At 37.2% G+C, this 25,174-nt stretch overlaps 1 protein-coding gene across 1 annotated transcript in view; it reads right to left on the bottom strand.

Annotated features, from left to right (window-relative positions):
- Positions 1 to 25,174, bottom strand: part of MYO9A (myosin IXA) — a 352,098-nt gene that overhangs the window by 153,683 nt on the left and 173,241 nt on the right. Inside the window, exons 12-15 of the mRNA XM_006866530.1 lie at positions 25,035 to 25,156; positions 18,832 to 18,973; positions 11,498 to 11,693; positions 1,977 to 2,096 (exon numbers count right to left, since the gene is read on the bottom strand). Coding sequence (XP_006866592.1) covers positions 1,977 to 2,096; positions 11,498 to 11,693; positions 18,832 to 18,973; positions 25,035 to 25,156 — 580 coding nt within the window. The remainder of the gene's footprint in view (positions 1 to 1,976; positions 2,097 to 11,497; positions 11,694 to 18,831; positions 18,974 to 25,034; positions 25,157 to 25,174) is intronic.

Below are 25,174 nucleotides of genomic sequence, written 5' to 3'. Positions count from 1 at the left end.
AGTGAGGTTGGCCCAGGATCGGACATTGTGTCGTTCTGCTGTGCATGGGGTCGCTATGAGTCAGTTCCAACTCGATGGCACCTGACAACAACAACAACAACCACTGTAGGATAAGGTGCCAGACTGCAAAGCCATTTGAACTACAAGGTCAGTGGTTCAAACTCACCAGCTGCTCCTCAGAAACCCTATACAGGGTTGTTGTGGGTTGGAATCGACTCGACAGCACTTAACAACAAGTATTGATAAAATGTTATTTCCCTATGTTAAAAAGACAAATCAATCAATCAATCAATAACTAACTAACATCGTCTCCTCTGGTTTCTGTCTGCATTAGTCTTTTTTCTAGTGCTTTCAAATAGTTGGTTATTTATTTTCCAGTTTTATCACTGATACCTGTAAGAGCCTTACCAATTCACTTCACTGGTAGCCCTCAAATATTTTTAAAACAATCTCTCATACTTCAAATTATAATTTTAAATACTATAAAAGTTGAATTATTATTAGTACAAAAACTGAAACTGGAACGAACTATATAAAATAATGGGAAAGCTCCTAGTTCCACAAATGCAGCAGTTTACATGTGAACACCTATAAATGCACCACTTCTTACGCAGCCCGAGCTCAAAGCAGTGACCTTCTGTTCTAGGCCCCTGGATAGTAAGCTGGAATATAATCACATAAGCATCATCATGAAATACAACAAAGCAAATAAAGCCCTTGCAACTATTTAATAGTTAAAAGAAAAAAAGAATTAACTTAAACTCACAAAAAGATCTGTAGATTGTTTTAAGTAATGACCCATGATTAAAAGGTTTAAAAGGTAGGTAAGGTAAATAGAATAGTTGGAGGAGGATTTGTATACCTTTTAGAAACAATAGCAATAATAAAGAACAGAGTTTTCAGGGTGTTTTTTTTTTTTATGAAATACTTACCTAAGATGAAAAAATATTTTTTAATAATATTTTACAAACTGTAGTAAACATTTTTATACCAAGTATAAGAAGTAACAGGACAGTAACACCTGCTTTTAAGAATTATAACTCACAACTGAGCATTAAAATCTCAGAATTTCAACAAGAAAATTCTTAGCTAACTAAATGTGGGGCAATTACAAAACTCAGAAGTCAAGCCTTGAATATTCTGAAAACAAACAAACAAACAAACCCACTGTGACTTACATGGACATTGTGTTAACTACAGGATCGCTTCAACTTCAATATAGCAGTAGTTCAACAACTGTAATCTCACAATAAGCAAAAGAACCAATTTTCATGCAGAATGAGTATAATACATACAAAGGAGGAAATGGAGACCAAGAGAATCTTACACCAGTTTTATTAAAAACAAAAATAACATCCCACATGACCTAAGACATAATGGTAACTTTGCTACAAACCAGACCAAGAAAACTAATGGGAGGACTTCAATCAAACTAAATGGATTTATCAATGATATACAAAAGCACCACTGCTGATATTGAAATGCAAGTATAAAAATCAGTTGGGCGCAGGGTCAAAAGGAAATTTTGGGAATGTTGAACATATTCATTTTCTTCATAGTGGTGCTGATTTCATGGGTGTACATCTATACCAAGACTTGGTACACTCCACATGCAGCTCATTTTACTTCAATTAGATCTAAATAACAATATTGGCAGGATGAAAAACAATAATTTTTATCCAACACTCTGTTACTTAGAAGACAAAAAAAGGGAATCGATTCAGACTGTAACAAAGTAAAATTTAATAAGGATCATAGGCAAATAGAATAGTCTTCCAAGTAAAAAGAAGAGGTATATCAGCATTTTCAAGAGCAAGAAATAAAATCTCAATGGAATGATGCCAGGACTGGTCATCAGGCTAGTAGAGGTTATGCTGCCTGTGCAGTCTATACCCCACCCTGGTGTAGAACCCCCTGGTTTCCATTTCCAAATGGGTATGTGGTAACACAAAGTTTATCAGGATTTGCAGCCTTACTGTACTTCTCTTCCTTGCACCTCTGAAGAATCTCTAAGCTCCTCTGGTGGACTGGGTGCTGCAGAAAGCTAAAACTATCCATACTTTTCAAAATTGCACATGGCGCTGTATCATCAAGTCCTTAGGAAGCAAAAGAAAAACAAAAAAATGGAGAAAAGAAGACATTATATAAGCCCAAACCAACAGAGTATCAAGGACAATGCTGCCAACTATCTTAAGAGAATAGAAAACTCTATCAAATAAATGGATTAAATAGGAATAATTTTTCCAATTAATTTTAATTATGCAAAAATAATGGGGAAGGGGGATGAGTCCTTTTCAATAATTCAAAGTGTCCTTTTCAGCACTCAAAGTACTGTAAGCTAACACCATAAAAAAAATTCCAAAATTAAAATAAGAAAACTTCAGACAAATTCATATAACTTAGTTTATTATTTTTTTAAATGGATTCCGTTTTACTGAGTCAGAAACAAAATTAGTATATAGTTGGCAACAATGTAAGGAAAATTGATAGAACCCAGAAGAAGAATATACCCCAAACAATTTATCAAAAGTTAAACAATTTTCACAAATCCTGCAATTAACCACACTTGTTGGTATTCCAACAAGTGTGCCAGTGAATGTGAAGAAAAACACCATAAAGAAGGGAAACTCAGCAGTAATTTTTATTTATGTATCTGAAAGCAAAGCTGGAGAATGTATAGCTCAACACCATTTCTTAGTAATGTGAGGCAGAAATCAGCAACCAGTGGGAAAGAGTGGTAGACAGTGCATTCAAGCAAAGATCAAAGCCCCAGATTAGTGCTATTTAAATAGTAACTTGAGTAATAAAAAAGGAAAAGTAGACAAAAATCTCAGTACAATAACCATTAGAAATAAAAGAGCATTCAGGGTTTCCAGGTGTTAGAAGAGTTGTGAATCATTTACTTTAGAGACCAACACTACACTTAGGACATAAGTTCAATTTTTTTGTTTAATTGTCTTTAAAAAACAAGTGACAATTCAATGATAGAGGCAAGTTAAATAAAACAAACAACTAACTAAAGTTCCATTACTTTATATTTATTATATTATGGGGAATAAGATACAAGGAAGAGTGTTTTTAGAATTCAGAGGCAGAATATTTCAAGGTTTATAGCACTTGGCCTAGTCTAATCACAATTCCTTAAAACGAATTTTTATTATCCAGAAGATAGGTATCTAATTTTTAACAAAGGAGTTGTTATCTTATATTTTAACATAAGATTAAGCCATATATTGTTAGAGCTAAAAGAAAAAAATGGGTTTGAAATATTTTTTCGTATCTAATAATTTTTAAAGTAACTAAGCTAATAAAATACTTTATATCATCTTCATATAGTGTCAACATACACTTGACTCTATATACTAGTTGATTCCGACTCATAGTGACCCTGTATAGGGTTTCCGAGGAGCAGCCAGTGAGCTTGAACCGTCAACCTTGCAGTTCAAACAGCTTTACAATCTGGCGCATTAACCCACAGCGCCACTTATTCATCATCTTTATATAGAGTCAATAAAAGTTCAAAGTTTGAAAAAGAGAAAAGTATCACAAGATTATCCATAATACCTTAGTCAAAAGATACTCAACAGAAATACTCTACTCTCTTTATTACCATTGATGGACTGCTTAAAGAAAGGATGCTTTGTTGTTACTGTTAGGTGCTACTGAGTCAGTTCTGACACACAGTGACTTTATGAACAAAACATTGTCCAGAGTCCTGCACCATCCTCACAATGTTACACTTGAGCGCACTGCTGCTGCCACTGTGCCAAGTCCATCTTGTTGGGGGTCTTTCTCTTTTTTGCTGAACTTCCACTTTACTAAATATGATGTTCTTCTCCAGGGACTGGTCCCTCCTGATAACAAGTCCAAAGTATGAATGAACAAGCTTCACCATCCTAGCTTCTAAGGAGCTCTGGTAGCGTAGTGGTTATGAATCGGGCTGCGAACCTTAAGGTCAGCGGTTCAAAACTACCAGCTGTTCCACGGGAGAAAGATCAGGCTTTCTACTCCCGTAAATATTTACACCCTCGGAAACCCTGTACAGAGTCGCTATGGGTTGGAACCGACTCGACGGCACATAACAACAACAACAACAACAAGCTTCTAATGAAAGATTTTGGCTGTACTTCCAAAACAGATTTGTTTGTTCTTCTGGCAATTCATGGTACTTTCTCTAATTACCATAAGTTAAACACATCAATTCTTCCTTATTCATTGTCCAATTTTCACATGCATATGAGCCAACTGAAAGTATGGCCTGGGTCAGGCGCACCTTAGTCCTTATCTTTGCTCTTAAACACTTTAAAGACGTCTTGTGCAGCAGATCTGCCTCACCAGTATAACCTTGGTTGAAGGTGGAAAAGGAGAGCACAACTACTTAAGGAAGAACAATTGCTGATTTCTATCCTTATCTGTTGCTGAATCTGACTCAGAGTGGCCCATAACTATCCAAATTGCAATAAAATTCCCAGGCCCTTCAAGGGCTCACTTGATAATTTGTAAATCAGGAACAACTCAAGAAGACTGTAGTAATTAGTGAGTATATTAAAAATCAAGATATTAAAATATACTACTTTCTACAGTTTTAACAAATCACTAATTAGCATTTGTTACATTATATATAAGGAGCTCTGGTAGCGTAGTGGTTACAAATCGGGTTGCGAGCCACAAGGTCAGCAGTTCGAAACTACCAGCTGTTTCGCAGAAGAACGATGAAGCATTCTGCTCCCAAAAAGATTTACAGCCTCAGAAACCCTGTGCAGGGTCGCTATGAGTTGGAACTGACTCCATGGCATATAACCACCACCACCACCACTATCACATTACATATGTACCTACTGTGCTCTATTTTTTATTTCATCTAATAATTACAGCAAAGTCATTTGAGTATGGGAAACTTTGCATCTCTGATTGATTAGTGTCTCAACACTATGCCAACGTTAATTTGTTAAAATTTATGCAATGTTTTTTCATTCTGCTATCTATGCCTTAAAAAAAAAACTAACTTGTTTTATTTTAAGTCTGGTTACTCAGAATACAAAACTATTTGCAAATCTTGGAGTAATAATCGTTTATTGTGTGTACCAACTCCATTCCCTCTAAAGATAATTTATATATTCATTATCAGCAAGGATTCTTTTCTAAGGAGCCTCATAAACTATTAAAAGAGATTTATTTAGCATTTGCTATGTTAGATCTTGGTGTGGCACTGTGGGGTCAGACTGCAAAGCCGTTTGAACTGCAAGGCTGGCAGTTCAAGTTCACCAGTCGCTCTTCGGAAACTCTCTACAGGGTCGCTATGGGTTGGAACTGACTCGACAGCACTTAACAACAATGCTAAATCTTGGCCTAGTTATGTTCTTAATTTACAATTAATTATGTACCAAAAATACTATATATATTCAGATCTCATATCATTATCAATACATGGTTAGAATATAATACACATTACTTCTCTAGGTCAAACCAGCGAAGAGAAATTTTCAATTATTTCAATGACAGAAAATGTCAGCTCTTTGATATACCAGCCTGAATAACAGGGGTTCAATCTCCTTTAAATTTTATCACTCAGACCTGAGGCCATGTCTATGCCAAAAAAAAAAAAAAAAGATTTCTGTAATACCCACAGACATCTTTTTTAAAGATGTATTTCATAAGCTGCAAAACTTAACACAAGGAGAGTTTGATGAGTTTTATATAAAGGTTTACATTTATATGTACCATACCTCAACAGAACATTCCCAATACCTCAGCAAGTTTCTTCATCCCCCATTCCTATCAATACCACCCTGACTCTCATCAGAGACAACAAAGTTTTGATTTCTATCACTATGTATTACTTGCCTATTTTTAAACTGATTAAAAGAGAACAACATTACATGAAAAGAATACCACAATTTAGTTATCCCCTCTTCTCCTGTCAGACATTTGGGGTTTCTAGTTGGAGGTTATGATGAATACGGCCACTAAAAAAACATTTTTGTGTGGGCAGGTGTGCAACATTATCAAAATATAATTCATATGCCATATAGTTAATCCTTTTAAAGTGTACACATTCCATAGTTTTTAGTATATCTGTTGTGCAAAATCACCGCTATCAACTTTCAGAATATTGTAATCATATCAAAAGGAAATTCTATACTCTTTACCTATCATCTCTTATGATGATTAATTTTATGTGCCACCTTCACTAGGCTACAGTGCCCAAAAGTTTGGCTAAACATTAGTCTAGATACAACTGTGACGGAATTTTGTAGATGTGATTACATTTACAAATGTTATCACTTGAACATCTGATTAATTCAATGCCTAAGAGCAAAACCTGAGGATTCCTAAAGAATGAATACAGAAATTTTGCCTGTACCTCCATCTCTAGATAGGGTCCCACATTCTGCTCGTGCTCTTCTCCCTTGATGACCCTAGGGTCCTCTGTTCCTTGACTGTAAGATTAACTACTCCTCCATTTTTGTTACAAAACTTCTACCATTACAGTTGTGACAGTCACAATTAGTAATGATAACAAATATTCACTGTTGAATCATAAGAATCTTATCCCCATCTCTTTTCACCAGAACCATCTAAACTAGATCAAAATTATTCAGTGGGGACTTTACCTCCACCTGCACACTTTTAAACTAAACTCCCTCTTGAAAATTTGTAAGCCAGTTACTTTGTGCCTTTATCGCCCCCTCATTTTAGGTTGTTGTTCTTAAGTGCTGTTGAGTCGGTTTCAACCCATAGTGACCCTGCCTGTACAGGGTTTCTGAGGAGCAGCTATTGAGCTTGAACCACCAACTTTGCAGTTCAAATGGCTCTGCAGTCTGGCGCATTAACCCATAGCACCACACCAGGAGGTAGCCAATGTCTAGGTTGCCCATCCCTAGCTACCCTGTATACAGAGGGGATAGGATTGATACTTGATGTGAAGACTCCCTCCCTCTCAGTTGGTATTTTGAGCAAATATATCCATTAAGGAGCTCTGGTAGCATAGTGGTTACGAATCGGGCTGCAAACCTTAAGGTCAGTGGTTCGAAACTACCAGCCGCTCCGCGGGAGAAAGAGGAAGCTTTCTACTCCCGTAAGGATTTACACCCTCGGAAACCGTGCACAGGGTCGCTATGGGTCGGAACCGACTCAAAGGCACTTAACAACAACAACATATCCATAAGTACAGGTCAAGTTCATCAAACTGTAGCAATTTACACTTATTTCCTTTATCAAAAATTGTTTTTTATCCTCCTCTAGTTGAGTTCAGATCATCAAGCCATCGAGGCTAAGTCAAATGGGTACTATCTGCAAGTTTGGGTGTTCTTGTGCATCTCTCCTCACTTCATATCAGCTGGATGCTTCACTCTCAACTCTAGCCCTCCGTGGCTATGTCCTTGTTCATGTATACCCTCCAATTTTGATAGCCAATGTCTAAGCTGCTCATTCCTATCAACCCAATGTCCTCAGGAGGCAAACTGGTTCTTGATATGAAGAGTCCTTCCCTTTCAGTTGGAATTTTGAGCAACTACATCGATAAACAAAGGTCCAGTTCATCAAACTGTAGCCAATTTACACTTGGTCCCTGTATCAGACTTCTTTACCTTCATCTGGTCGAGTTCTGGTCAGCAAGCCATCCAAGCTATGCCAAATATCTGCAAGTGCAGGAATTCTTGTATGCCTCCCCCTGCTTCAGATGAGCTAGTTGCTTCACTCTCAGCTCTAGCCTCCAGTGGCTAGGTCAGTGTCCATGGGCTTGGGAGTTCACACGCCTCCCAAAACTTTGGACCAGCCAGTCCTCCCTCTTCTTGCTCTCATCTCAAGGTCAATGGGTAACTATGGAAAATGGCCAAACTCAGCCCTTGTCTTCATTGCCATTTCTACTACTTTCACTCACAAGTAGACCAGGGTAGTCACCAGCAAGCACATAAGACTGCTCATGTGTTCCCTTTGTCAACTCCAGAATTTTTCAAGAAATATAATTTCTATTATTTTTATTGGTATCTTCTATTTGAGTACACATTGTTCTAACACTTACTTCAAGTTCTTTCAACAAGGTTTCCATTTGTTCTGAATGTATTTAAAAGAGTTTATTCTAAGCCTTTTATAAGGAGCCCTGGTTGCACAGTAGTTAAACTAACTGAAAGGTTGGCAGTTCATACCCATCAGCTGCTTCATGTGAGAAAGATATGACTATCTGCTTCTGTAAAGAGTTAAGCCTTGGAAACACACTCTAGGGTAGTTTTACTATGTCCTATAAAGTTGCTTGAGTTGCAGTAAACGGCAATGGTTTGATAAAGTTCAGCACTGCATGTCCTGCAATATTTGTTTTGAAAACCAAACATTTGAAATAATGTAAAATGACCCTTCTGGATATATGATTCTCCCTCCTTCTCAGAATTTGTGGTTGTTACTAGGTTTTGTTCTTTTTTAGCAACATGTTTTAACTAATTCTATAAAGATTACATTCTTTTTCACAGGTGACCATGTAATGCTCTGCTCATTTAACTTAGTGACCAGCTAATGACTGGATGTCTGAAATCAATAAATCCCCAAGTCTTTGGACAATGGCACTGAGTGGATGCTGGAGCACACCTTCAACACTCAATTCAGCAATGTATAATTCCACTGTAACCTTCACTTCCTGCTTGCAAAGAATGTCAAAGTTAGCCAGAGATAAGAGATTTTAATTTTCTCGGGTCTTTTTGAGCATGTACACAGCCTGCAAGGAATGGAACACCCTTGCAGCAAATAACTTAGTCTTTGGTTGTGGTTCCTGAAGGATAGGCCACGTTTGAGGTCAATGAGCAGGAGGCTGACCAGACCAAGAGGTACTTGGGGGCCCAATGCTGAGTAAGTCTCAGAAAGTATGATGTCATATGACATGACCAATGTGGTAAGTCAATGAAGGCTTGAGAGGCAGTGGAACTTCCTGGGTGAAGAGAACTAACACCTACTGTCAGGAGGCTAAGTGCATTCTGGCACATGGACGCTCTGAAACAACACTCCTCCTAGACCTCACCCTATTTCTATCTTTTTTAGTTATTGTTGCTGTATTAAAGATAACTTGTTTTTTTCTGAAGTTTCTGAGTCTTCCTAATAGATTACTTAACCTTCAAAGCAAGGGTGGGCCACTGACTTAACCGTGGCTGAATAGGGATGAGAGAGAAAAGGCTGCACTGGCAGTGGGAGTGTGGACTAACCAGGAAAGGGAAGCTGAGATTTTTACAGGATGTAGTTGGAGTATGGAGTGGATTTATTATTCAACACATTTGGCATCAGAGATGAATAATGTCAGTCTCCCTGGACTAGTTTAATATAATTGGTGCTGTGAGCAAGATTCACTAGTGGACCCTAATCATCCTCAGCATGTGTATAATCTGCTAGATGCCCAAGAATATATTAAAGCTTTTCAAAGCCTCTACAGAGATCTCAAGGCCCCAGAAGCTTTCTCTTTTCAACTTTTTGGTTAGCCTACTGTCCTGCGATGTATGTACTGCCTAAAGCAGCTGCAATATTCAACAGTTGCTTCTTCTTATTTTTGATAAATATCCCCCGGGTAAGTCCCATCAAATAAATACAGCTTTACAAGAGGAATCTTCTAGTGAACTAAGTAACAAGTCAAAAAAAAGAAGAAAATTCCTCAGAATTGGGGCTTTGATAGAGTCTATGTCTGCCAAGCTGCTTATTTTCACTGTAATTGTGAGTAGTTAGTTTTCAAGGTTACAGTAGAGTTGGGAGTGAAGGATGGAACAGGGCAAGATAAAATGCCACTAAGTGTACTAGAAGGATGGAACAGGGCAAGATAAAATGCCACTAAGTGTACTAGTCTTACAGATATTCTTACACACTTAGATTATTGCAGGCCTTCGTGTAATTTCCTAAATTTTAGAAAAGTTGATTTTGACCTTTTTGCCAGTGGTCTATTTGTTTTTATGGATAAGAGGGCATTTGAAGGTTCTTAAGCCACCGTTTTCAAAAACATATAATTCAAAACCCTTATTCTTAGCTACCATGATATAGTGCCTAATACAGTGATTTCTACATAATGGTAAAGTGTTTTTTTTTCTCCTTTTATGTTAAAATCTCTTGAGATTTCTAATGACACAGGCTAAGCACCTGGAGGCTAACCAAAAAGTTAGCAGTTTGCACCCTCCAGTCACTCCACAGGAGAAAAATGTGGCAGTCTGCTTCTGTAACGATTTAGCCTTGGAAACCCTATGGGGCACTTCTATTCTATTTTACAGGGTTGCTATGAGTCATCAGAATTGACTCCACACAGCAATGGTTTGTATTTTGTTTTGTTTTTAAGTACTGGATAGAATACTGGTCAAAGTACTACACAGACCCATTTTAGTACTTTTGGAAATAGCTGGTCATCGGAACCCTTTCCCATTGTAGAAACAAATGGGCACAGATAAGTCATGCAGTCCATTAAGAGACATAGGGAAGAGAAATAGGTGAAGTGAGGCCCTTTATATAGCTCTCTATCTGCAGAAACTATAAGGATGGCTTCAGTTTCTATGTAGATGAAGAAATCAAGCAAACACTTTGAACTCTCTAGTTGGTATCTCTTTGCCCAATGTTACAGCTGCATTTTCCATCTCGGCTTAGCCTTCTTAGAGTTTTGAAACACTCCTCTGTGGCTATAATTTTACCTAGCTCTAAGAGAACCAAGTAAGGAGCTCTGGTAGCATAGTGGTTACGAATCGGGCTGCAAACTTTACTACCAGCTGTTCCGCAGGAGAAAGATGAGGCTTTCTGCTCCCATAAAGATTTACAGCCTCAGAAACCTTGTACAGGGTCGCTAGGGGTCAGAATCGACTCGACAGCACTTAACAACAACAACAACAAGAGAACCAAGTAAAGCAACACTGTACTTTTTACATACTGTATAATTCATGGGTAAGTTAACAGTATTTTCTGTACCCTCTACATACTCTGTATGTAATCTGCAGTACTCTCTACTTCAGGAACCTCCTTATTTAAGAAGAGGACATCAGAAGCCAGGTAGATGACACACAGGCATACCTGCTCTCTATTACCAGGCCACTACTATCCCTCAGTCCACTTGCCAGGAGATCCAGTATTTGCTTACACTGGTGATGATGTGCTGTGGAGTCCATTCCAACTCACAGTGACCCTGCACAGCGTTTCCGATGCTGTAAACCTTCACGAGAACAGAAAGCCTCATCTTTCTCCTGCGCAACAGTGGTAGTTTCGAACTGCTGACTGTGAGATTGGCAGCCCGATTCGTAACCACTATGCTATACCAGAGCTCTTTTATTAAATGCTAGGTGCCTGATTATCCTATAAACCAACACATATATACACACCACAGACCCACTTAAAAATACAAAGTTCAGTCAGCTCATGAGATATGAGACATGACGACAGTGTACGGTAAGAAAACAAAAAAGAATAAAAGTATTATGTCTTGTTATGTGGAGGAGTAGAGAAGCAACATTTTTTTTTAATGAATTATAGTTGAATATTCATATCTACTGCTTACCAGTTTTTCTCTGAATGTGTCTTTTTCCAGCTTCCCTGAAAGCAACCATGGCTCTGAAAAAAGCTCGAAGAACTGCCCATCGGAAAACAGCTACTGGATCAATTCCAATCATCCCAGAGATAAATGCATTCTTGCTACTTCTCAGAAGAGCTACAATATCTGGGCGCATATGATCTGTATTTTTTTCCCGGAAATCCTACATGAAAAAAGTACCAGTGTTATTATTTTTTTTTTAATGATTAAAACTAAGAAGAAGATAGGTGACATGTTTCAAAGGTGGTTAAATTAAGACTACAAAAGCGATTTCTATTCTGGGCAAATATATCAGGTATTTCTACAAAGTTCCAGCCCATCATAAAAGTATTAATATATAAGTAATTAGAATGAGTATACCACAATTTTATTGCAGCTTGTTAAAATACCAGTCAGGAAGAATTTCTCTGAAAGAGTGTAACAAAGTGACAAGAGAGCGGAATACCAAAAGGGCCAGTCATGAGAAGACTGGGAAGACTGAAGGAATCACCTTCTACAAAGACCTCATACTGATAAAGAGTTAGACAAGTTAAGAGAAAAGTATTAAGACAGGGGATGAAGCATAGTGGACAAGAGTAAGAATGGTAGAAGATTAGATAAACAGGCATATTTAAGCTCTGTAGGCCTGAGGCAGTTTAGATTTTACCTAAGTAGAAAAGGGAAGTCCCTAAAAAAATCAATGACATAAGCTAACTGGTGGTTTATAAAGACCGATTGTTGTGAAAAATGAAAAAAGGGAGACCAGTGATTTTAATGTTTCAGATACTCTTAAGAGCTGATAATGATGTGGACTAGACAGATGATACCGGAGAGGGAGAGTACTTGTCCTATTTGGGATGTTTCAACGGTAAAGGCAAAAGGACTTGCTGATGGATAGGGGAAGACAAGAGAATGCGAGAGGATCAGGTTAACACCTATATTTTGTATTTTGGGTACACATAATTACATACATAGAGTACCATTTACTAATACGGAGAAGATTTGAGGAGAAAGTTTGGGAGTGAAAAGTGGGGTTTCAAAAAATCAGCTTTGTTTTTCTTAGGTTCTTGCTTCCAAGATAACAAAAAAAGGGAGGAAAAACAGTCATACCAAAAAGGGCTGCAACTATATGCAGCCTGATTACTGCACAAAATATGCCCACTCTGTGCTCAAAGACCAGGCCATTAAGAAGTCCATAATCCACAGCAGAGACCCAAGCTTTAAGGGACATTTTCGAAGAAAGTGTATTCAACACATATGTGTTTCACAAGCTATACATGAAACTGTTGTGTGCGTTGTGACATTTACAGCAAGGGGTCAAGAACATTCTCGTGAAGCCCAGCAAAACAGACTATCTCATCCCAATGTAGACCTGCAGCTGCTGCCCCACAACCACCACTAAAGTCCATGTAAGGTTGGTGATGGTGGTAGTGGTGGTGATTGTGTGCTGTGAAGTCGGTTCCAACTCATAGTGACCCTGCATAGTTTCTGAGGCTGTAAATTTTTACAGGAGCCGACAGTCTCATCTTTCTCCCACCCATGTAAGAATATGAGTCCTGAAAGACTGAAGACAAACTAGCCTGGAAGAAGGTAAAATGGAAATTGCACTTTTGGGGGGGGAAAAAAAAGGCTCAGCTTGGTTCAAGTGAAGTTTGAAATGGTGTGGATACAAATAAATAAGGCAATATTTACTGAAAATCTTACCTGCCACTCATCTAAGTATTCTGCATGTATTGTCTCATTTAATATCACTTAATCCTCATAAACACTTACTTGTAATACATACCATTATTCCTATGCTTATTTGCTGTTAGGTGCCATTGAGTTAGTACTGACTCATAGCGACCCTATGCACAACAGAACAAAACACTGCCTGATCCTGGGCTAACCTGACTATTGGTGCCACGCTTGAGCCTATTGATGCTGCCACTTGGCCAATCCATCTCATTGGGGGTCTTCCTCTTTTCCTCTGGCCCTCCACTTTACCAAACATGATATCCTTCTCCAGCGACTGGTCCTCCTGACAATATGTTCGAAGTATGAGAGACAAAGTTTGGCCATGAAATTGAATATAGAGAGGTTAAATAAGTTGGCCCCTATTATTCAACTAGTAAGATGAAATGGAGGGGTTCAAACATACTCATATTGACGATACTATGTATGCATGTAGACATCAAGTAAACAGATAGATATGAGTCTGAAGCCCTAGAAAATACATTTGGTATCATCAGCATCTAGATTTTTATAGCTATAAAACTGGGTTAAGTTTATCAGAGAATTATAAATAAATAGGGATTAATAATAACTCTCTAACAAAACATGGGGGCTAGAAAGGACAGAACACAACAAAATAGGTCAAAACTCCCATGGAAAGACAAGGAGGCCAAAAAGCTTCTCAGATAGAAAGTCCAATACTGTTTTCTACAGTCTAGGCACTTGGCCATAATCTTACAACTATTTGTTGTTATTAAGTGCCTTTGAGTCAATTCTGATTTAAAGCAATTCTGTATAGAGTTTCTAAGAAGCAGCTTGTGGGTTTGAATCGTTAACCTCGAGGTTATTGGTCCAGTGCTTATTCAACAGTGCCACACCCAAATGCGAGAACAAATAACATGGTGAGTAAAAGTCACTCCAAGGTGAAGCAGCTTCCTTGAGCATTTCCAACACAGAATTCTGTGAGAAGTATGTCTAATGTGAACTCATCTCCCCTCATATCCAGAAGGCAACTTTTGTTATCATATTCAGTAGGATAAGCACTGAACTGCTAATCACAGGTCCTCAGAAACCCTGTACAGGTGGACCTGACAGTACACCAATTCTTCCTTGTATTACTGACTGAGAAGAGGGAAAAGGAGTGAAAAACCCAGGAATGTGTTACTTGGCTTGTCCCTAAATAAATACTCTTACACCAAGAGTGTATGATTATAAAAGAAAGTTGGTAAAACTGAGTAATTGAGTTTTCAAATCCAAATCACCAGAACCTACTACTATCACTAGCTAAAAGCTACTGAGAGCAAAAAGGTGTCAGGCAATATGTTAAGGGCTTTTCCTACGTTATTTCATTCAATTCTACAGAGCAAACTAAGAAGCTCTGGTAGCGTAGTGGTTATGAATCAGGCTGCAAGCCGCAAGGTCAGCAGTTCGAAACTACCAGCGGTGCCGTGGGAGAAATATGAGGCAGTCTGCTCCCGTAAAGATTTATAGCCTCGGAAACCCTGTGTAGGGGACTCCACGGCACGTAACGACGACAGAGCAAACTAATGATACACAATACTTTACAGATAAATAGAAAAGACTTGCCAAAGGTCAAACAGTAAGTTCCACTTGAGGAACTGTAACATCAATCTGCACTACTCAAAAGATCATATCTGCCATCAATCTACGCTGTTGGTGTTAAGTGACGATGAGTCAGTTCTGACTCATTGAGACCCTGTATAAGGTTTCCAAGAAGCGGCTGGTTTGAACCACCAACCTTGTGCGTAGCAGTCCCTACAGTGATACACCAGGATTCCTATCAATGCCGTACAATCTAAAATTCTGTATTTTCCATACTTGTCAAGTGTTTGATAGAGGCCAATGAATGACCTCCACTTTCCAAATGAAAATGGTCTCTTCTGTCTTGGTATTTCTAAATTTCTCAGTACATCTGACATAACTAAGCACATGGCTCTCTTTAAATACACACTTGTGGTTTACTACTAGCCTGTTGGCTGTCCCTTTCCAGTCTCCAATGCCAGTTTCATATTGGAAATTCTTTTTTTTTTTTTTCACTCAACGCACTCACGTTTCATGATCAACTATATATCTACGGTTTTAAAAACTATAGGTAGATTAAGGGCAAAATGTATATTTCCTGCTCAGATTTCTCTTGTTATTTCTTTATATATCTTAACGGTATCTCCAACTTTAAAAAGAATGCATAATTAATTCTTAAATGTTTGGAAGCATTGTCTAGTAAAACTATTGGGTCTAAAATGTTCTTTATGAGACAAGCTTAAATAATTAATTCACTATAATTATAAGTCTCACACACATACATAAAATGCAAGCATTATATGATTCCATTTATCTGAACTGATTAACAAACAAAACTAGTTATGGAAGCTAAAAGTCAGGATAATGGTTATCTCTGAGGGAAGAATGAGCTGTAAAGAAGGAGCATGAAGGAAATCTACTCTTAAATTTCTGTAGTTTATATGCTACCTCGATATATGATTTTGTAGCTCAACTTAAAAAAAAACTATTTGTAACGTTTGTTGTAAAAGCCAATCCCTCCTCCCAAATGTTTTCCATTGCAGGAAATAACATCTCTTATTCTCTCATCTAAGGAGCTCTGGTAGCGTAGTGGTTACGAATTGGGCTGCGAACCTCAGGGTCAGCAGTTCGAAACTACCAGCTGTTCTGCGAGAGAAAGATGAGGCTTTCTGCTCCTGTAAAGATTTACAGCCTCGGAATCCCTGTACAGGGTCACTATGAGTCGGAACCGACTCCATGGCACAGAACAACAACACCAATTCTCTCATCTGCTCAAGCTGGAAGTCAGTTATGCACCTAGAAGCCAGTAAGATCTGCTGACTATACTTCCAAAGGATAATCTCATTGTTACCTGGATCTCTCCCATCTCTAATGAAATCCCTCTCATTCAGTTTACCTTAACTTTCTACCTTATTTTGTTACAAAAGTTACTATTATAATAGGTTTGATGCATTTGAATTAAGGTGCTGGAGAAGAACACTGAAAGTACCATGGACTACCAGAACAACAAACAAATCTGTCTTGAAAGACGTACAGACAGAATGACTAGACTTCATCTCTCATATTTTGGACATGTTGTCAGCAAGGACCAATCCTTGGGAAAGGACATCATGCTTGGTAAAGTGGAGTGTCAAAAAAGAGGAAGACCCCAAATGAGATGACTGACACAGTGGCAGACACAGTGGGTTCAAACAACAATTGTGAGGAAGGCACAGGAACGGGCCGGACCGTATTTCATTCTGTTGTGCATATGGTCACTATGAGAAGGATCTGATTTGATGGCACCTAATAATCACCACCACCTAATTGACTACCTAGTTTCCACTCTTACTCTCTGCTAAACTTTATACACATAGTAGCCAAAGCGATCTTTTTAAAACATAAATCACATTTCCTCCTTAAAATCTTTTCATGATTCCCCAAAATAAATTCAATAAAAAACAGCCTTGCAGGCCAGAATTCATTTCATGTCACTATATTTATTGCTCACTATAATCCATAATAGTGGCCTGTTTTCAAATATTCCAAAATATTAAGTAAGCACTTTCCTACCCCCTTGACCTATAATATTCACCATTTCAATTCCTCACAAAGTTATTACTTACTTCAGGCTATCTCTTAAAATTTAAATTTCTCAAGAAGATGTTTATGGATCTACAAATTTAAAACAGAGCCATTCATTACTTCATTATTTTCTCTCATTGTTGTTGTCAGGTGCCATCGAGTCGGAACCGACTCATAGTGACCCCATGCACAGCAGAACTAAACAATGTCCGATCCTGGGCCAACCTCACTACCGCTGCCACACTTTAAGTCCATCAATGATGCCACCTGGCCAATCCATCTCGTTAGGGGTCTTCCTCTTTTACTCTGACCCTTCACCTTACCCAGCATGACATCCTTCTCCAGCGACTGTTTCCTCCGGACAATATGTCCAAAGTATGAGAGACGAAGCTTAGCTATCCTAGCCTCCAAGGAGCACTCTGGCTGCACTTCTTCCAAAACAGATGCATGTGTATGCATGTTGCATGTATATGAATGTATGTATGTACATATGTACAAGGGGGGGTGACTCAAAATGTTTTTTTAATATCAAAATTTTACACTATTATTTCTTGTCTGTACATTTCTGAAGGTAGTATTTCTATCGCTCCAGCCCTCTCAGGAAGAATTCTTGTTATTCCATTTACATTACGTCCAAACGGCAGATTTGGAATCCTCTAGGAACTCAAATAGTGTTCCTTTTAAATGTTCTTTGAGTTTAAGGAACAAAAGAAGTCTGAAGGGGCAAGATCAGGGTTGCAGGGTGGGTAGGGTAATTTGGTTTGCCAACAAAATTGTCACAGAAAAATTAGGAGTGCAGGTTCCTGGTGGTGTAACCTCAAGAATGAAGAGGTGTCATAAAGGGGAGGAAAAAAATTCCTCAGCACAACTTTCCTGGCCTTTTTCTCACCAAAGCAGTTTTCAATTTAAAAACAAAACAAAACACTTCTTCCTAATAAGCCCCTATGACTGTCCTGTGTCCATCAATAAAATCTACTATGTTAACCTCTCTGGAATCCCATAAAACTTTTTGGAATTCCACAGCCTTCTGAGCTGACCTTAAACTGAACTGGCCCAGTCAATTCCCTTGGAAGTCACTGCTTTGGTTGGGCTCCTTTTGTTGTTGTTGTTGAAGGCACCCTAATGAGAATTAGATAAGTGCATTGCTGAGAGAACTTGTCTGCAGTCATCCACTGATCATAGAAGGTATTTAACCACAATTTGTTTGGAATAAACCCATACACATATGAACTGGAATCCTAGTGGCAATACTTTTTGATTCACATTTGTATTTGTGCAGATACACTCACACATACATGCATGTGTCATACATACATAGAAACATGGCTGTCTATTTTTACAACTATTTTATTCTCATTACTCACAAGTCTAATATATGGCATGTGTTCAGCCAACATTTCCTAAATAAATAGGTGAACAGTTGAATGATCACAATTTGACATTCACGTTAATTAAAACATAAGAAAAAACATTTCACTCTACTACAATCTGTATCTTCACTGTTTTGCCTGGGAAATTAAGTGCCTAAAATGGCAGCCTTAAATATCAAGTGATAAAGGATAACAGGCTCACCAATTACAAACAAGGAAACAGGCAAAATTATGAAATTCCCCTTCTCAGATGTTAGAAGTTCCACTACACACATTAGGAGTGCAGGTTCCTGGTGGTGTATGAAAACATGCAGCCTCTCTGTCAGGCCTCACTGATCTGAGAGAAGATATTTGACAAACTACAAAGATGAACCAGCAGCATTGAGACAAACAGATATGATTTCTTCTGGACCTTGCAAATGGTCTTAGATAGGACTGACAACAGCAGGTTTGTTTGCAGGAGGAAACCAACAAAAATACTTTCTTAGATAGTACTGAATTTAAAAGTAGAATCTAAATTAGCTGACCAAGAGCCTCCACCAACGACAAAGAAGGTAAAGAGCGACAGAGACACTGACACAATTAAGGACACACCTCTGCCCTAAATGCATAGTCAATGAGAAGTGTACTGACCTTTACCCCATATTTAACTTTCCCAGCATAATGCTTTATGATGAAAGCAGGCTCCATCACAGCTGGAAATTCAATGTAAGAATTCTCTTCATGTTGATGCTTAAACTTGTCTAGTAATGTTTGATTTGTAGCCTGTGGAAAGCTGAATTAAAACAAAATGACAACACTGAATAAAGAGGCAGCAGTTTGTACAATTTTATAAAGCAGATTATAATTACATTGCCATTTCACACATTTAGCAGTTTACAACACGCTTTCATTATGTTTTCAAATATGATTTTCAGATGTAAAACAGTGAGTTTAACAATTATTTAGAGTCCTGATGTGACAATGTAAGGTAAGCACTAGACTTCCAACTGCAAGGTCAATAGTTCAAATTCACTAGGCACTCCTGAGAAACTCTGTAAGGATCACTGAGTCAGAAGCGACTCGATAGCACTTAAAAACATTAACAATGATTGGTGTCCTTATTTTATAGTTAAGGGAGCAAAAATTGTGACATGATGAAATACACATTTTGAAAACAGAACAAAATATAACTCAGATCTTTATTTCGTTTAGGTTGTACTGTGTTACACTACTATGTAATTTTTAAATAAAATAAAATAAAACTCATATTTTGTTGGGGGGCCTAGAACTTGCAAAAATAAAAAAAATATCAATTCGGATGTTCTTGTTTAAATTTTGTTAAGTGTCATCATGTCAGTTCCAATTCACAGACAACCTGTATATGGTTCCAAGACAGGCTGGTAGATTTGAACTGCCGACCTTTTAGTTAGCAATCCAGTGCATATCTTACAGCACCACTAGAACTTTTAAATTTATAGTCATTCAATGTTTTCCTTTTACATTTATTGTGAATTGAGTGAAGGTTTCAGTTTTTACATTCAACAAATTATAACTTTGTTTCATCTCAATGACTGTAATCATTTCCATGAAACAACAGTTGTCCGGCTTCCTCCCTGAGGTTGCCCATGTACAAATATCCTCTTTCAAACTCATAAATTTGTGGGATTTATAAATATATATACCCAGTCTTCTTCCCTTACCCATTCAGTCTATATCTCAATCCATGTATCTATACACAGAACATGGTTGTTCTAAGACTATGTGTATGTCCCTATTTACCTCTATCCCCTTTTGCCCTTGCTACCTCCTGGTGTGTTCACCTATCTTCATCACTGTTCTGTCAACCTCCCTCTTCTTGTATATTGTCCTCCCCATCACCCAAGTTAAGATGTGCCTACCCTCTATGCAATGAATTACTCTTTCTTCCCTCCCATCCGTAACTATCAAAGAATGTTTCTTTTAGTATGAAAACCTTTTTTTGATTTTTCTCAATAGTGGTCTCATACAATATTTGTCCTTTTGTGACTGACTAATTTCACTCAGCATGTCCTCCAGGTTCACCCATGTTACGAAGTGTTTTGCAGATTCATCGTTATTCTTCAACATTGCACAGTATTCCATTGTGTGTATTTACCAAACTTCTATTCCAACTTTGTTTTCCTATTTTTCATGCATTAATAAATAGCAATTTTCTTATCTGCACCAATTACTATTTATTTATCTGCAATACATATTAGTATTTCAAATATACAACAATGGGGTTGTATTCACTGATGAGTACTTCATATCTAGGAACTATTCAGATAATATTTATTAAGAATTAATTACATAAAAGGAAATGTGGAGATATTAAAGTTCAAAGAATAAAAAAGTCACCAGTAGTTGGGAATAATAATTGAAGGGTTTCCAGAGGGCCAAGGAGGTACTGTATAGGCTAAATGTTAAAGGGTAGAAGTTTCAAGTAAAGGAAATATCATACAAAAAGAAGGGAGAGAGCAAGTGTCTTTCAGAGAATAGTTCTCTTTAACTATAAATGAAATAATGAGAACAGGATATGAAAATGCTGAATATTAGATCTAATATATAAAAATGATCACAAAGCTTTAACAAAAAATTGACTAATTACATATTATGTGTTAGAATCAGTGAGGAAAAAGAATGGCTTTCGGTGCCAGATAGTTACATCTGAGATTATTTGTCTCCTATCATAGGCAATTTTTGTAACTTCTTTATGAAATGGTTTCTTAATCCATAAAATGGGTACAATACCAGTTATCACAGTGCTGGGAGAATTCAATATTCATAAAACCATATAACAGCAGAAAGCACCCTACAGGGAGACTTCAAATATGTTCTTCCTCTAGTCCTGTAGGTCTGCTGTGCATTCAAAACATCTCTCCCATCGAGGCATTCCTTTCCATTTTGGAGTTCTAAAGCCATTCTAGCATGGATTCTTAGAACCTCAAACAGAGATTACAGCAGCAGACTTTATACTACACTGATTTTAATCTGCCTTTATCTCAGGTCATCAAAATATGATCAAAATTAATTTACCTAATATTATAGTATTACAAATCACTATTATAATATTACAAATTTCCCAGGTAATTTTTATTATGTTCCTCCTCTAACTCAGAATAATCATGGACCACCAAGGCCAAGAGACTAAATTCATGCTCCTAAACCTAGGCCAATCTAAACAATGCAAATGTGTCTCAGGAGTCCTGGTGTGACACTGTGTGGGTTAATGTGCTGGACTGCAAAGTCGGTTTGAATGGCAAATTCAGTAGTTCAAGCTCACTAGCCGCTCATCAAAAACCCTATACAGGCTTACTATGGGTCGGAAATAACTCAACGGCACTTAACAACAACAACAACACTACATAGGAGATTTATTCTCTTCAGGCAATATGTTCACCTCATTGTCTCTAAGTTAAGAGTTTACTTACCTTCCAATCTAATCCTCGATAATCGAAAAGCTTATGATTTATTTTTCCCTTCTTTCCAAATGCAAAACAGACATTGCGAAAGGAAGAAAGCTAGAAATGAGAACAACTTTTACTCCAAACTAGGAATGACAGAAAGAAAAGCTCTCAAGTGTTGAATTCAACAGATGTTTGTGGTATCGATACTGGGTAAAAAGTTTGGAACAAAGATGCAAATCAGACCTTAGGAGTATTGCTCATTTCAAAGTTTTCCATTTAACCCAAAATCTAACTACAAGCGTAGGTAGATGGGAAGGTTAAGTAAGTTTAGTTAAGAGCTGTCAAGTCAGTTCTGAATCATAATGACCCTGCATAGGGTTTTTGATGAGTGTGTGTTAGGTTTGAACAGCTGACCTTTCTGTTAGCAGTTCAATGCTTATTCTACAGCACCACATCAGGACTCCAACTGCAAAGGTAGTATTAGATTAGTTTTTCTATGCATATAAAAAAAAAGTCCCTCCAGAGCTTTAAAACATTTCCTGGACCCCAACTCCTTTCATTTAGATTTAATGGGTAAGAATGGTGACCGAGAATCACTATTCAAATATTACAAAATTTCCAGCTAATTTTTTTATGCAGGCAAGATTGACAAGTACTTCCCTAAATAAATACCTTAATCCATACAGATTCTGATTCAACAGGTCTGGGTTGGAAGCTGGAAATTCTCTGCAATTTTAACAAGCTCCAAGGTGCTGCCAGTACTGCTAACAGCAGCTCATGCTTTGATTTCAGTAGGCTACACTGACTGTACTGCTAAAACCTTATTTGTACCTAACTTTGTTTGTATGATTCCTCTCTCCTAAATGTTACACTGCATCCTTCGGAATCTAGCTTAAATAAGGATACCCAAGGTCACACAGCCAGTAAGAAGAAGCAGGATTAACCAAGAATTCTGACTCAAAAACATGGCACTAAAGCACTAGAAAGGCACACTGTGACTATATAGGATAAGCACTCAACTGCTAACCATGTGATTGGAGGTTTAAGCCCAACAGCCACTCCCCAGGAGAAATATGAGGCTTTCTATTCCTGCAGAAAAATTTATAGCTCGGAAACCCTACACAGGGTCTCTATGAGTTGGAACCGAATTGATGGCACTTAAGACCAAAGCACTATAAACATAATTAAAGCAGAAAAACTACAAAATACTTCTTTAGAGGAAAATAATTCATTCTAAGTGATTCCCAAATTAACTCTTTCTAAATATTACCTTTTCCCCTCAATACTGCTTTATAGGTAAATGGCAAAGTTAAAATATTTCAACTTTCCATGCATCTTCTGGTAAGTTAGGGCACAGAGACAAAGGAAGTCAGTTTACAAGAGGAGCCAATAACTGAAAACTGACTCAAAGTGAAGAAACTAATGTTAATGTCTGTTTAAAATTTTATATAAAGGACTGAGGATAACAGCTGAACTGAAGGGCCAATAAAGAGGCAATTAAGTCCAGTCAATTATCTACAACACTCTGACAAATGACACAAAATAATAAGGACGTTTATAGCTTTATGAGGCACATGGCAATCTGCTCTAAACATGAACAAGTGCTTCCTTTGAGTCAAAATCTGTTACCTCGTAATTTCTGGTCATGCGAATTAGCATCATAAACTCTGCTAACAACAGAGAGATGACACACTCTCAGTTAATATTTTCATCTATGTGAGGTAGCAAATGGCCAATTCTACTCAATGTATGATATATTGCACACTCCATAAAATTTTGTTTAAAGAATGACAAGCAAATCAAGAGAGTGAACCCCTTGTTTGATTTTATTGCAACTGCTGCTCAAACTACCTCAAAATACAAAGCAAATGATATTGTCATTTATCATCATTCATACATGCAAGAAAACTGAGGATCAAGGATATTAAAAGATTTGTCAAGGATAGTAAGAGTTAGGATACAAACCCTGGACTTCTGATTCTAAAGTCTAAGTATTATGGGAAACAACAGTACAATAACTCAAAGTATAAGCAGAAATGTCAGAAATACCTGGGTGGTTTAAATGTCAAGTCCAACATTTACTACCTATGTAAACTTCTTCTCTAATTGCGTACACATTTTTACGTCTTATTAACTACAATATACATCAAAAATGTCACAAAACAAAATGTGTATGACTTGTTGAAAGACAAAACAATTTGCTCTGTAAACTTTCACCCAAATCACAATAAAAGTTAAAAACACACAAAAAAACTGCCTATCATTTCCCTTATCATCCATAATAGTTCTCAAAACTAAGTATCAGGAGTGCCTATGAAGCTTTCCAAATAAAGATATCTATATTCCATCTCAGATCTACTGATTAATAGCCTGAAGTTATGAATGCAAGCAGAGTTAAGGATAACTAAGCTACAATTTCAGGAGATAATAATGTCCAAGGTACACAAAGCAGTATAAGAAACTGTTACAGAACTTAGGACAAAAATTAGTTCTTGTGTTAACTGAATTTTAATTCATTTAGATTGTAAATGAAAATAGACAAGTCAAAAAGTGAGCCAGGCGGATATTAAACAAAACATACTTGGCAGCCCTTTTTCTAATATATTTCTCATTCTATCAATATCCCTTTCTATTCATATCTAGCAATTCTGTGTCTATGGCATATGAATAGGGAAACAAGTAATTTACCATTCAAACCAGGATAGTTCTGAGGGTAAAAGGAAGCACTTGGAAAACTTTAGACTGTTCCACATTTAATATGTGGTCACCCTACCTAAGATAATAAATACCCAATACTACCTGTCCTACTTTAATGGATCTAATATTAAGTTACAAATCAAGAGACCTAATTCAACTTTTGACATTTTTATTAAACAGTCACAGAAAATCCATATATCCTTCATGACGTCAGATTCTTCAATTCTATAGTTACCATCTCTTAAGATTATTTAACTTCAAATACCTTACAGAGTATTAAAAGTACTCTGAAGGCTGCTATGTGAAGCTATGTTTCTTAAATTTAGATTTCAGATAAGTGTATGAAACAGTGTTAACAATGAATGACAACTATTTGGCACATATGCTGACAGTGATGCACAGCTAGGTAGATACCACTAATTCATTATATTCTTTCCCACTAAATATGTAACTTGAAAACACAGCATATACAAAGCTCAATAGAAACACACAAACACAAATATCTGCATATTTATGTATAAATATATATGCCAATAAATTTAACATCAAAATGACAGTCAAAAAGAAATCCAGGAAAAAAATGAGTTCAATGCTAAAGTTCATCCTACTCAAGAAGAACCACTTAAAAAAGGGAACCTTTGGCTCTTCATTTCATAATGTAAGAAGAAAGTTTAGAATTTACAAAGATGCACAAAGTCCAAATAGCAAACAGAATGAAAGAGTCATACTCACTTGCTTTCCTCATCTAAAAGATGGAGTAGTCCTGTTGGTTTCTTGCTAATAAGATCTATACAACAGGTATTATCAATATAGTCTATATTGTGCCAGCTGATATCTTCAGTTCTATATTCCTCCTAGAAAAACCAAAGAGC

The sequence above is a fragment of the Chrysochloris asiatica genome, unplaced genomic scaffold, assembly GCF_000296735.1.
Source record: "Chrysochloris asiatica unplaced genomic scaffold, ChrAsi1.0 scaffold00092, whole genome shotgun sequence".
NCBI classification, from domain to species: Eukaryota; Metazoa; Chordata; class Mammalia; order Afrosoricida; family Chrysochloridae; genus Chrysochloris; species Chrysochloris asiatica.
This window is presented reverse-complemented; position numbering and strand designations above follow the sequence as displayed.